Below are 15,528 nucleotides of genomic sequence, written 5' to 3' on the forward strand. Positions count from 1 at the left end.
TACTCAAATCAGTCCGAATTATTCAGGAAAGTATCCTAATCTGTCCGAATTATTCAGATAAAGTATTCGAATCAGCAGCAATCATTCAGGAATATACTCAAATCAATCTGAATCAATCAGGAAAGTACTCATATCTGTCCTTATCATCCAGAAAGGTATTCGAATCCGCAACTCAAACCAGTCCGATTCAGTCAGAAAAGTACTCAAATATGTCCGAATCATGCTTCGAAAGTAGTCAGAAAATTGCTTCCAGTGTCTTGCGTCCAGATATCGGAGAACATTAAGGATTGTTGAACAAAAGATTATGTGAAAGATAGAGGGAGGAATAAATTAATAGAAACAATATTGAGATGGTTAGCATGTATGGAAAGTTTTTATCTGCCTTAGTTGATTTGGGCATGTAGAAAGAATTAGTAGAAAAAGAGTATGACCGAAAACGAATACTGCAATTGTGTTAATGAATGTAGTGCATTAAGAATGGAATATTATCCTAGTACGGTTTCCGTAAATGTTAAAGTAACACTACAGACTTTTTCAAATGTCGCACCAACCTAACTTTCATCAATAATGGCATTAAAACTGGGGTTTCTACATCGTGAAGCATCGTCCTTTGGCATGTACTAAACATTGTCAAGTTAATCTGTACGTACAGGATACTCCAGGAATTTATTTATCAGGCAAGTCTGAAAGTACAGCTTTAGAGAACGCTAATTTCGATGTAGAAAAGAGATTGTTATTGTTATTATTACGTAACTAATGTCATACTGAATTGTAATAGGGGTCAGGTATTATGCAAAGCCTGATGGGTTTCTGAATATCAATTTTTTTGACTGAGTAAAAAGTGTATTTTGGGGGGAAACACGTTTTTGGTTGACAACACTGGCAGCCCAGAAGTTTGGCAGTAGGTTACATTCTGGATAAAAAATTCTCCTCGGCTTGCCTAATTAATTAATTTCTGGAGCTTTCTATGTAGAATAACTTCATAATGTAAAGTATTAGAATTATATACCAAAGAACAATGCTGCAAGACGTAGAAACTCATTGTAAATACACGTACGGCTTTTAATTTATTATCCATAAAATTTGATGAAATGCTTCAAACAGTCCCTCCAAAGTACTTGTTTACAGTTTGAATAATGCAAAGACCACTTAGATTATTTATCCACCTAGTTATAGCTACTCTTATATATTCATAACATGTTGAATGGTCTCTTAAAAATCTTCCATTGAAGACATTGGAAATTTTAAAAGTTAATTCATGATATACTCAACATTTTTTTTTTCAGGATCTGCCCTTATATGGAATCCCCTATGCCGTGAAAGACAACATTGACGTCGCAGGATTTCCAACTACTGCCGCCTGCCCTGCTTTTCTATACAAACCATCTGAGGACGCTACAGTCGTATCTCTACTGAGAAAAGCTGGTGCCATCGTGGTTGGCAAAACTAACCTAGATCAATTCGCCACCGGTTTGGTTGGTACTCGTTCACCATATGGCAAGGTGCCTTCTGCATTCTCCGATAGACACGTTGCTGGAGGCTCCAGTGCTGGTTCGGCATCTGTTGTCTCCAGAGGACTCGTTCCTTTCTCCCTCGGAACTGATACTGCAGGATCGGGACGAGTTCCAGCCGCCCTTAACAACGTCATCGGCCTCAAACCAACCAGAGGCGTTATCTCGCTGAAAGGTGTCGTCCCGGCTTGCAAATCTCTGGATTGCGTGTCCATATTCTCCTTAAATCTAAGGGATGCCCAGCGGATCTTCAACATTGTCGCTCAGTACGACCCAGCCGACAGCTTTTCACGTCGTCTTCCCGACGAACTGTTGACTTCATTTCGGGAGTCGCCCATCTGTGCAGTTCCATCGAACGCTTCATGGTACGGGGAGAAGACAAATCCTATCCTCTTCAAGAAAGCGGTGGATAAATTTCCCAGTGTAGGAGTGAAAATTGTTCCAACAGATTTCTCCATTCTCTACAGGCTTGCAAACTGCTTGTACGAAGGGCCTTGGGTCGCTGAAAGGTACGCAGCGCTTAGGGAATTTCTAGTGTCTGGGACCTCCGAAATGAATCCGACAGTCTACGCTATCATCAAAGGTGCAGAAAAGTACTCCGCTGCAGATGCATTCGAATTCGAATATCTCCGCCAGGACATCCTGAGGCTGGTGGACAGAGAGTTTGGTCACTACGATGCATTGATAGTGCCCACTTGTCCTTTGAATCCCACGTTTGAAGACGTTGCCGCTGACCCAATCATGGTCAATTCTCGTCAAGGCACTTACACCAACTTCGTTAATCTCGCAGACTTTTGTGCATTAGCTATTCCTTCTGGATTCCGTCCTGATGGCCTGCCAACTGGAATAACGCTGATATCTAAGAAGTTCAATGATTACGCCTTGCTACATCTTGCCCAAGCTTTCCTGTCCAATGATGTATGTCCACGCAAGATTGGAGCTTTGGGCTCCACTGCAAACGGAGGTGACAACCTTATACCCAATCTACCATCTGTTTGTACTGCATCCGTTTCACTTACTGTTATTGGACATAGACATGCAAAGGACCTTCATGGCCTACTGGAAAAAGTTGGCGCCAAGCTTAAGGTCGAAACAACATGTGACAAATACCATATTTATGCGGTCACCAATAATCAGCACGTCAAACCAAATATTCTAAACACGTTTCATTCTGGTGGGCCAAATTTTGTTGAAGTCTGGCATATTCCCAATGGAAACGTACATTCACTGATCTCAGGGTTATCCATTCCTTTAGGAATTGGATTAGTTGAGCTTACTGATGGTCGCTGCATCATGGGATTCATCTGCAAAGGAACTGAGAGTCGACAAACGTCTCTCCACAAACTGCACGGTGCTTCGAACTCTTATAGTAAAGATATATCCATTGGAAGTATAAAACCTTTCAATACTGTCCTTGTCGCCAACCGCGGTGAGATTGCCGTTAGAATAATAAATACTCTAAAGAAACTGGGTATAAAATCGGTTGCAGTGTATTCTGAACCAGATCGTTATTCACAGCACGTTAGAGATGCAGACAAATCAGTGTCCCTCAGCGGCGCCACTGCAGCTGAAACATATCTCTCCATCACAAAGATCATAGAGGCTGCTAAGAGAACTGGTGCAGAAGCAATCATTCCAGGCTATGGCCTTCTGTCTGAAAATGCAGATTTCGTCGAGGCTTGCGAAAAGGCTAGTATTGTGTTCGTCGGTCCTTCCGCAGATACCATTCGCACGTTAGGGTTAAAACACACAGCACGTAACATTGCCAAGAAGATCGGAGTACCATGTCTCCCTGGGAGTGACCTCTTGAACACCGTTGAAGATGCTCTGGAGAGTGCTAAAGTTATTGGCTATCCCCTTATGGTGAAATCGACTGCAGGAGGAGGCGGCATTGGCTTGAGGTGTGTAGTCAACGCAAATGAGCTTGCTGAGGTGTTTGATATAGTGAAACATCAAGGCAACTCGTATTTCAACGACTCTGGTGTGTTTCTGGAACGTTACGTTGAAAAAGCACGTCACATAGAAGTTCAGATAATCGGAGACGGGCATGGAAAGGTCATCTCATTAGGCGAGCGGGACTGTTCCCTACAACGTCGCAATCAGAAGGTAATTGAAGAGACTCCTGCTCCAAATCTTCCCGAACAAGTTCGCCTAAAGATGTTGAAAGCAGCCGAAGGTTTGGCTCGCTATACAAACTACAAATGTACAGGTACTGTTGAATTCATATACGACGAGTTACACCAAGACTTCTATTTCTTAGAGGTAAACACCAGACTTCAAGTTGAACATACTATCACTGAATCTGTTACAGGTCTGGACCTTGTGGAGTGGATGTTATACGTAGCAGCAGAAATTTCTCCTAGTTTTGAGCAACCAATAGTGTCCCGAGGTTCAGCGATGGAAGTTCGTGTGTACTCCGAGAACCCTGTGAAGAATTTCCAACCGTCTCCAGGACAAATCACTGAGGTTAAATTTCCCAAGGATGTTCGTGTAGACACATGGGTAAGGAACGGAACAAAGATAACTGCAGAATACGACCCTACAATTGCAAAGATTATAATACATGGTAAGGACAGACTAGACGCACTGAGGAAAATGCGTAAAGCTCTGAATGAAACCGCTGTGTATGGTGTTGTGACAAATTTAGATTACCTTCGCTCAGTTGTGAACTCAAAGATGTTTGAAGAAGCTGAAATTTCCACCAAAGTGCTTGACTTATTCGAATATGCCCCACTGGCTTTTGAAATTACTTTTCCTGGGAGCTACACAACAATTCAAGACTATCCTGGTAGAAGAAACTTGTGGCACGTAGGTGTCCCCGCCTCGGGACCTATGGACCCTTACTCCTTTCGTCTTGCAAACCGCATAGTTGGTAATAATCCCGAGGCACCAGGAATAGAAGCTACTCTGGTTGGTCCAAGTATTATATTTCACTGTGATACGACCATTGCCATAACTGGTGGTGAATGCCACGCAAAACTTGACGGAGAACCGGTTTCTCTTTGGATGCCTGTTGTAGTCAAAGCCGGCCAAACCTTTGTAATGGGAAAGATTGTGAAAGGATGTCGTTCGTATCTTGCTGTTCGTGGTGGAATAGATGCTCCTGAGTGTCTAGGTTCAAGGTCTACGTTTGCTCTTGGTAATCTTGGGGGTTTGAACGGAAGAGTGCTAAAATCAGGCGATGTTATTTTTATTGAACACCAACAAGCTGTATCTCATCCTATGCCAGCATCTCCTTCAGCCATACCTGCAGTTCTCCAATCAAGACCAACTGAAGTTAAGGTGGATTCTGTTACGTGGAAAATTGGAGTCATCGTTGGCCCTCACGGGGCACCTGATTTCTTCACAGAGTCAAGCATGGCAACGTTCTTGAGCTGTGAGTGGAAAGTGCATCACAATTCCAATCGCCTAGGTGTTCGTCTTATTGGTCCGAAGCCAGAGTGGGCTAGGGAGGACGGTGGTGAGGCGGGCATGCATCCGTCGAACACACACGATTACGTCTACTCTATGGGAGCCATTAATTTTACAGGTGACGAACCGGTAATACTCACTTGCGATGGTCCATCTCTAGGAGGCTTCGTCTGTCCGGCGGTCGTTGTCGAGGCTGAGATGTGGAAGGTTGGACAGGTGAAACCCGGTGACGTAATCCAATTTGTGCCTGTTACATACGACCTAGCCATCCAGCTTAGAAAATGGCAAGATCGTGTAATTGAGGACATGCGTGACGAAATGCCATTAGACAGTGTTGCTAGAATTAATCGAAAGAATATCGAAATAGATGATCCAATCATATATCAACAAGGATGTACTGCTGATGCACCAAAAGTGGTTTATCGTCAGTCAGGTGACAGCTACGTTCTTATTGAGTATGGGGAGAACGTCATGGATCTCAATCTTGCATACAGAGTATTAAAGCTTAGGCAAACTGTGCTGGACTATAACACTAGAGGAGTTGTTGATATATCGCCGGGAGTAAGGTCATTGTTGATTGAGTTCGACGGAACAAAGACGAGTCGACGAGAGCTTGTGGAGGCAATGCTGGGATACGAGAAACATCTGCGGTGTGGTGAGAACTGGACAGTTCCATCACGTCTAATCAAACTTCCCTTCGCGTTCGAGGATCAGAAGACACTAGAAGCTGTAAAGCGGTACACTGAGACTATCCGTTCAACAGCTCCGTGGCTGCCAAACAATGTCGATTTCCTGACGGAAGTGAATCATCTCCAGGATCGAACAGAGATCCGCGATATTCTTCATTCTGCTCGATTCCTGGTACTGGGTCTAGGCGACGTCTTCCTGGGTGCACCCTGTGCTGTTCCCCTAGATCCCCGTCACAGGTTGCTGGGAACCAAGTACAATCCCTCAAGAACCTACACTCCCAATGGCACCGTTGGCATCGGCGGCATGTACATGTGCATATACACTATGGAATCTCCCGGTGGGTACCAGCTGGTTGGAAGGACAATCCCGATATGGGACAGGTTCATGCTGGGGCAACAGGAACGACCGTGGCTCCTGTCGCAGTTCGATCAGATCGAGTACTTCCCCGTGACGGAGGAAGAACTCGATCGCATGTGCGAAGAGGTGGAACACGGGAATTTCAACATCGACATTGAAGACTGTGTATTCGACCACGGCGAGTACATAAACTGGTTGTCCGACAACAAGAAATCCATCGAACAATTCCGCTCTCGCCAGATGAAAGGCAACCAGGAGATCCTTCGTCGGATACAGATCTCAAACGCTGAACTGAATTCGCAGCAAACCGTAGAAGAAAGCCACAGTGAAAAGGGTCAATTCTCAGACAGCGCAGTGTTCCTCCATGCGGAGGTCGCAGGTCGCTTCTGGAAGAGCATGGTTGTGCAAGGCGACAGAGTGAACAAGAGTGACGGTGTGGTAATTTTGGAGGCCATGAAAACTGAAATGATAACAACGTCTCCTGTTGAAGGTATTGTAGTGAAAATAGTGCACAAGAATGGAGATTTTGTTGAAGCAGGTGATTTGGTCGCAGTTATTGAGCCCTGTGAGAGACAGTAATCAGATTTACCATATGTAATTATGTAACACTTCGCACACAAAGAGGAAAAAAGGAAACATGTGTACTGTTTTTTTATACTGAGTATCGAAATTGTCATACACTTCGTATATCTTTAACTGTACATCTAATATATTAAAGTTGAAATACAAATATTAAAATTCAAGAGAATCAATAAATATTGTTTTTTATTCTTGTTGTAGCTTCATTTCATAGTAACAATTCTCACAAGCTACCATTGTAGGGAACAGGTTTTAATTAGCAATCTATAACACAAGAGTTGAAATTAATCATCACCTTCTATATTGACTGTGTATTGTTACCTCGAAGTTTGAAACTCTTTATGGTATTGTGAGGAAAAAATTGGCCCTAAAGAAATGCTTTGGTCCAATATATTGTATTGTGTGTGTGTGTGTGTGTGTGTAAAGAATGGAGTTCTCTCATGCTATTTTCAACTCATATCAAATATCTTCTTAAACTCTAAATGTAAATTAGACAATTATCTGACGATGAAAGATTCATTTCAGAACAATTTCTAAATCTGTCTTACATGAACAAGCTCCTTGATAAAATATTCTAAAACAATAGCCAAAATCAACATGGGTATGATAAGAGCTCAAAATACGTATCAACATGATTAACTCAAAATTGAGTCAGCACTGGATCAGAGAAGACAGGACATACAGCATGTAATTAACAGTTTCTTAGTGTGCTGTCCTGATTGGTATATTATACAAAGTGCTTTTTACATTGGTATGTCTTGAATTACGTACTTTGTATTCCCAAGAACTAGAGATAAATCAACTCCAATTGCCAATTTACAAAGGATTTAAACGGACTTGCTTTTATGTTGCTGTATCCATGAATATTTTAATAAATAAATATTAATTTAATAAAGCTCAAAACTCATTGTAAAATAATTTTGCAAAGCATATGTTCTGTTATACATATAATTTGTTGTGTGAAGTGACTCTCAACTAAAACACTCAACAGTATCGAAAGCCCTGGCAATATCGTAAAGCACGTAAAGTAAAGGCGCCTAATATGAGGATGGTCCCTAATATGAAATAGCGGCCGATCTCGCGTATGTGACGCCACAGGCAATCAATGACACATCAGATACATAGCACTTGGCAACTCTGTTAGTCTCTGAGAAAATGTACTGTGGTCGTTGAACAGTGTAGATGTAGGACGTGTTGGAAGCATTTTGTCAAGGCAGAATATTTTGCAGAGGTGGAAAACATTGCGGGTTTCGCAGGTAAGTTAATTGGGAGACATAAAATCATTGATGTACAGTTAAACGTAATGAACCAAGCAATGTGCTGTCAGTTTTTGAAGATTCGTGATGGCAAATTTAAATGAAAACATGGCGGTTGTTTATTCGTGTACCAATGCTCCAAATATGAGACAGTGAGTGGTTCCCAATACGAGATATGTCTCATATTAAGGTAGCTTAGATTTATAATGTCTCAGCACATCGAGATTAAGTGAATGTTCTGATTTAGGCAAAAGTATTTTTATGATATGTAAAGGTCCCGAGACCACCTGAACAACTAGTGTTACTCACCTTAAGCAGAAAACCAGTTCTTCTACCAGAAATTGAAGATGCATTGAAGTCATATTGCATAGAAATGGATAAAAGATACTTTGGACACTTCATGTGCATGCAGGTGAAGTGACCAGGTGCCAAGACTAGTGTGCTTCATGTGCGTTATGTATCGTATGAATTGAAGTAACCAGTGCTTACTTCAGTGATGACTTACTTGCAAGTGAATGTAGTATCTCATATTAGGACCCCATTTTCTCAAACCTCACTTTTACATAGTTTTGTATTTTGTATCACTATGTTTTTCAAGAACATTCTAGGGCAATTTTAGTTATTGAATTTCAACAACAAGGTGTCTGGCCATTGTATGCATTTGTCACATTCACATTGTTACATCATTGTTGGCTGTAATTGTCACATAAAAAAATGTGTCTCATATTAGGCGTCTTTACTCTATCCAGGGGAACCATGTATCTAAAGCTGCTGATGAATCCTGTACCAATTTCTTGTCACAACAGCGCTTTGGGTGACGTATGATCAACACATCAAGTCTCTTATCATTCTTACGTGCTATTCTAGAAAGGAAACTCCAAGTTCTTCTTTTGAACTAGCTCCCCCAATTGTCTTCATGATGCTGTCTCAACGATCTGAATCGAACCTGTGATGGTTCGAGCTGAAACTTGAACACATTGTACTACAAAAGTTTCCAGAAAAACACAAAGTTCTTGCAGTTGGTTTTGTGCTTGGTTGTGAATCATCTTGCAATGAACACTGAACTATAGTTTGTTTTCCCTATTGCATCACACGCATGCATGTACGTGTAGTATCAAACTGTTCCAAGAATATGTCGGGCCTTTGGCGTCCTGGGGTTAGTGGTAATTTTATGTTTTTGGCGTAGAGCAATAGTTGCCTTGTTTCACCGTTTAGACATGGGCTGCAACTTGTTTACACTAATGCCATTGTGCTCTTTAGATGATTCCCTGCTTTCTTTTCAGTCCATCACCCCCTGCTGAGTGATCTTTAGTGCAGGAAGGCAACAAGCTCTCGTTAATGAAATCCAATCACTATTATTATTCACCGAACAATATCATCGGTTCTATTGTAGATCATGTTGCAAAGATATGTGGCATGCAGACAGACTGGTCCGACGACTTTACATCATACATGTAGTGTACCAGCCCACTGTTATTGATAGATGACCCATAAGACGACTAGATTCTGTTATCGAGAAACTTATTTCCTTACTAGTAAGTCAAGATTGTATGATAAAAGAAGAGATGAAGTGTTGTTTTTACTGTTCCTTCACACCCTTCCCACCATTGGCCACTTAGCCATTTTTAAACATAATTTTTCCAACATTTTTCCACAAAACTACCATTCTGTTCACTAAACAACTTTCAAAATGCATGCTTATCATTTTTAAGAATATCATTGTTATACATGTATCGTCGACGTAAGAAATGTTTGACATTCAAAGCTTGAACATGTACTCCAAAGAAAATACATCCATAGATCTACACAACCCAATATTATATTTCAATTGTAATTTGGATTGTATGTTCATAAGATTCTACATTAAGAATTTCCTTTTAGTTTCATTAACTACAATTTTTTCACATGCTCCGCAAATTTATTGCAACTAAACATTAATTTCGAATGTATAACTTGCATTTATTCAGTAAAATCCCTGGGTAGAGTCAAAAGAGCAAGAAATGACTTCAAAATATACAACACACATTCAAGATATATATAAAAAAAATAGTGCACGCGGTCATGTACAATACATAAAATGTGCAAATTACCGTATATGTTCATGCCGAAATAGTTATCGTAGCAATCAGTTTGTTTACATTATTATCCCAAAACAATGTTCAAGTTGCAGTTTTTTAATAGCACACTGAAAGTTGAGCAGAAGTATTTCACTACATAGAAATGTATATTGTTTTTCATATCCCCACTTACAGAACTGATACAACGTGAGGCAAGCAATGGGAAATGTCAATTCAAATTACATTTTCCAGTTATTGTGGTTTTTGAAATGCTCCAAATATCAGATATGAAAATTTGTTAAATCATTAAAGTTGCATTTCTTTATGGATACAGATTTATGTTTGGTATCTCGTTACGTATGGTCAGACACGTACCTAGAATATTATTTCGGGGGGGCTCATCCCTTATCTGCAACTGCCATATAAAGTCAAAAAGAGGGGGGTGGAAGCCCTGAACATGAATTTCTCAGTGTATTACAACTTATTATTCCTGCTAAGGAATTAAAATTAATTACAACTATACGCTATTTCCAACGAATCATTTGTAGGATTTCGGGAGGCTTCAGCCCGAGCTTCCCTAGCTATGTGCCTGTACATGGTAATGGATGATATTCAGCGAAAAAGTTCCGCCACAATTGATTGCGCATATTTCGGACAAACAAATCACAGTCTGCTTTGAAAACATGCCGTTTAAGCATTGTGCGTATAGTTTTAGTGATTTATTGCATGTTCAGCGGGATCCATGAGTATTACCGTGCAAATTGTCCATCACCATGTTCGTGTACTATATTTGACCCAATAAGAGCGTCAAGAATTAAAAGAAAACTCAAAACAAACTGTTGACAACTTCTGCACCAGCATACATAAAAATCCATCGCCTAAAAACACATAGGATGCAAGAGAAAAATTAATGAAAATAGTTATGGACATTGTGCGCGGTAATTCTCATGGATTCCACTGTACGTGATCATACGTATGAGGAATATTTGTACTTTTTACCTTTTTCTGAGGCCCTACCGAAACAGTGAAAAGTGTGTAAAATGATGAAATGCATATTTTCTCGCTGTAAGAAGGCTTCTCATATGCTTTCGTTAACACACGTTAATTTTTCTGCTCGATTTCTTCCCAGAGTACACTGTGTGATGATGTCATGTTGAATATTAGCAAATCATTTGAAAATAAGTTCTTCCTGCATTTTGTTGCAGTGGTTGTTACAAAAAAAAAAGCATGCATTCCATCATATTTCCCATACTTGGCATGTTTTTCTGGGTTAGAACTGCATGTGAATCAACAAAAAGTTCCTGACACTCCTTGTGTTCTGGATGTACAAAAAAAGTGAGGTGTGCATACGTAAGTGGATAAGTTTCTGGGGTGTTCGCTATGGCCTGCAGTTAGAAAACAGGACAAGAAAATGAGATTTTTTTTACACGTTTTGTAACCATCCGGATGTATTACAAGCTACACTCATGCGTATAAGTGTCTGTCGAATTGTTGTAAGAATTTGCGTATATGGAACAAGGATTCTGGGGCATTCTTGCAAGTCAGAATCAAAGAAAATACTGATGTGATTCGATATGCAGAATTCAGTTAGTTACTCAAAAAGTTACGATTACTTATATTTTACTTCCATAAGTAATACGTACGTGACCGTTACTTTGATTCCAAAAGTAAAGCGCTACCATTATCGTTACTTCAGAGGCGTGCGCACACCTTCTGATTAAGAAAGGGGGTGGGGTTGCTCGATGAAAGTTCAGCCAATCGTACAAACTCTGGATTAATGAGTACAAAATAGTGACGTATTTATAGTGGGTACTGGATCTCCGAAAATCCCATTCGTGTTCACAATTAGTGTAAATTTATCCATAATTATAAAGATTTTGTACCTATTGTGCGGAAATTAAACTCATGTGTACTTACCAATAAACAAAAACCGAATGGTAACAAAATTGACGGATCTTCATGCACTAATTGCAAATTACGATCTCCGTGGCGTAGTGTTTGGCACAGTTTGCTTGGACGCCAGAGGTCACGGGTTCCAATCCCATTAATTTCATACCACTCAACCTCTTCTTCGCGATTAGCCAAAAGTGGCTGAAAAGCGAAGTAAAATAAATCAATCACACAATCAATAAACGCTTGCGAATTGAATGCACATATATATTTACAAATATTAGATAGCATATGAAACACCGTTGGTCCAACATTACAATGAACTTGTGGAATCTTACAAGAATATCCTACACAGACACAAGTCCCATCGGAAGAGGTGCACGAGGTGTTAAAATGTTGATTACAACCATTTATCCGTATTATTTTAACATTAAACTTGACCTATATGTGATATGAACCTCCTGAGACCATCTGTGTATATCTAACATCAGTGTGATTTGAACGATACTGAGACTTCACCATATCTCTTTCAGCTGCTACTTATCTCTTTCTGTAGTCATTATAACTTCCGAGAAAACGGGAAGGAATGGTTACCACATTGTTACGTTCCTTCACTCAGTTGTTACCCTTCGCTCTTTCTGTCTGGAGCTAGGACTCTTCAGGCCTACACTGAAGCCATCTCAGGATCATGGAAACACTGACACAGTTGTATGGGTTTTACTGTTTATTGCAAAAGGTTATTACAGTTAGTTGTTTTATAGGAGAAGTAGGGAGTAAACCTCAAATTTTGGTACGAACTTCAATAGGTACTGTTCGTTATTTTGAAGAATTTAGAAAGTCTGTCTAATTCCTGTTCCACCAGGCGTCTCCTTCCTATTACACAAAGGAAGTGCGATCCCTAATACCTGTTCCACACAGGTAGTCTCCTTCCTATTACACACAGGAAGTGCAAAACTCACTATCCCTTACTAACAGAAATCTGAGGTTTCATCACAGATTAATAAGATCGCTTACTTCCTATATCTCCTTTGTAATCTGTGCGTATACCAAACCGGACATGTGGAGCCACCCTACGGCTGTTTCGAAACGTAAAGCGTTGTCATAGCAACCTCTCCGCCAATCATATCTTACTCTTGGCAGTGACAGTTGAATGCGTCTCAGCGCAATGATCCGCTCACCCCACCTTTCCATTCCTGCTTTTATTTTCTGCTAATAATTCGGGACATATCTCGTAAGATCGAATTAATTATTTTATATAAGTGCATAAAAATGTTCTACAAGGATAAATACCATTGTTCAGTTAATGCACGTTACGTTTGAATGATTTCTACATCTAAGTTACGAGATCTACAGAATAAGTAGCCCAGAAGCACAACATACGAAAATAATTTCAAGTTCCTGAAATTCCAGCACGTAAATCATTCCGTTGTGCATGAAAAATGGTCCGTGTATTATCTGTGGTAATAAGTATTTTTATGTCGTATTCTCCCTATTATGCGTTGCTTTTCTGACATTTTGGGCAAATCGCGATTTTATCTTGTGTAAACTCTACAGCGATTACTTTGTTCGTAGATCAATGCGTTTTACCCCTCCCTCGTCGTTGTTTATTTAGCGTCGCATTTTTCCAATTTTAGGCTAATCGCGACGATGCTATGAAAAATTGATGACACAAAGAAAGCTCTAACAGGGATTCGAACCCAGGACCCCTGCATTAACCGAACAATGGTATTTATCCTTGTAGAACATTTTTATGAACTTAAATAAAATAAATACTACGACCTTACGAGGTATGTCCCGAATTATTAGCAGAAAATAAAAGCAGGAATGGAAGGGTGGGGTGAGCAGATCATTGCGCTACCCAAAGTGTTCTAAACGGCGCTCGAGCCATGTTGCAACATTTCCCAAATTGTCTCTTTCTCTTCATAACAATTGCTGCACAGTTTAACGTGGGTGGCAATCTGCAGGATACAGCATACTTAATACCAGCAACTGTTTCTGGTGCCGTCACTGTAATTTTCTCCCTTGTGTAGGCCTACCATATTCAATCGCAAGATGTAGACACTTCTGATTTACCAACGTAGAAAATTCCATTCATCTGTCTATGGCCTCATAAAACGAAAGACAAATGCATCCACTTTCTCTGCAATTGATATCAGTGGAGTACCCTGAGAGGGGGGAAATTTGATGCTGAAAATGCCAGGGAAACAAAAGACAGGATTCGAAGGTTTTGTCTCAGGAAATAAGAATAAATCATAAAACGTATATTAAAAACTACTGATGGAACATTAACGCTATTCATCTAACGAAACCATTACAAATCGGCTGGCGGCTTGTAGGTATGAAATATACTGGAATAAAAGATATATACATATAGTCAGTCAGTACTTGTTTTCCAAACTTAACCACCATCCTAAGAAAATTGGGGACCTACAAGTGAGTAGCGTAACCCAGTCTGGGAAATCTCCTATAACAGCTGAGGGTTCGATGTGCTGACCCCACGTCACCCCATTACTGGTTGAAGATCTCCACACCTCTAGGTAGGGTTGTGGGAGGCAGACTGGCAGTCAGTTGATAGGCAAAGGACCTTCCAGGGCTGTAGAGCAGTGGATCTCAACCTTTTTCAGTCGGGGACCCACCTTGAAGGATATTACACTTCATGGGACCCATAAGATGGGAACAAGCGGAATTACTTTGTAGGGGTGTGCACCTAGTCTATAATTTGCTCTTTTACAACAACACAGCCTGAATTCAAATTGTTAAAACAATATATCTAAGTAATTTAAGGTAATAGGTTTTTAAGACCCAGTTAACAAAGTTTCGAACCCAACTTCCCAACCCACCAAATGTCCCCTCAGGACCCAGGAGTTGGTCGCACCCTATAGGTTGAGAAACTATTCTGTAGAACCATGGGTTATGTTATGCTGTAGATGAAAGTAAATTTCTATCACAACTTACATTCAGTGTTCTGTAGATGAAATAGTATTTTGGACAATACGACATAGAAACTAGTTCAGTGCCATCTGCCATGAGAGAATAGAATAAAATAATAGTTATGAGTGACACAGCTCATTGGGGAAGTTATCAAACAGAATAATTTCTGGAATAAAATTGTAATTGTTTTAATTCTATCAGTCTATTTCTCTGTAAAAACTACTATGATGGTGATAATGAATAGTTATAGGAAAATAGAGTAAGAAAAGGTCACACCTTACACAAGTTAACCTAGAATGCCTATATAGGAACCACCCCATCTCGAAGTTGTACCTATATGGAGACGCATAGTGGTTCGGATCCCACTTTAAACTGTAGTTCCAGTCCCGATTGGCCTTACTGTGAATAAAGTTGACTTAAAACACCAAATCAATCAATCAATCAAAGTTGTATGAAATTTCACTTTTCTGGTTTGCATGAGAGTAATTTCAACCCATTTCTAAAAACGTGTGAATGTTTGTAAGATATATTATTAACTAATCACTGCATGCTTATTCATTTTAGTATTTGTCAAAAATCCCTAATTTTTAATCTAGAATGGGAGTAGGTCATACAAGCGAGTTTTGTTCGAAGTTACTTACTGGAACCACTCTACATATTGACTACAATTTCATCATATGGCATTACATATTTCATAGTTACACAAAAATCTGGACTCGAAATATGAATGTCTTAGAATAAAAAACAAAGCAGTCATTGAGTATGTAGGATCAAGCTAGATAAGCACACTCCCAGCCCCCCACTCCTAAACACACACACAATGGAATTAAAAATACACCACTGAAA

At 40.0% G+C, this 15,528-nt stretch overlaps 2 protein-coding genes across 4 annotated transcripts in view; both read left to right on the forward strand.

The window, feature by feature from the left end:
- LOC145996388 (uncharacterized) overlaps positions 1 to 6,964 on the forward strand; it is a 33,228-nt gene extending 26,264 nt beyond the window's left edge. For both annotated transcript variants that reach the window (XM_083132821.1, XM_083132832.1), the window contains exon 3: positions 1,287 to 6,964. In XM_083132821.1, the coding sequence (XP_082988947.1) occupies positions 1,287 to 6,548 (5,262 nt within the window). In that variant the 3' untranslated portion in view covers positions 6,549 to 6,964. The remainder of the gene's footprint in view (positions 1 to 1,286) is intronic.
- LOC145996395 (uncharacterized) overlaps positions 1 to 15,528 on the forward strand; it is a 243,414-nt gene that overhangs the window by 90,972 nt on the left and 136,914 nt on the right. The gene's annotated exons all lie outside the window — the stretch shown is intronic.

Source organism: Lepisma saccharinum, chromosome 1 (genome assembly GCF_977018435.1).
Source record: "Lepisma saccharinum chromosome 1, izLepSacc3.1, whole genome shotgun sequence".
Taxonomy (NCBI): Eukaryota; Metazoa; Arthropoda; class Insecta; order Zygentoma; family Lepismatidae; genus Lepisma; species Lepisma saccharinum.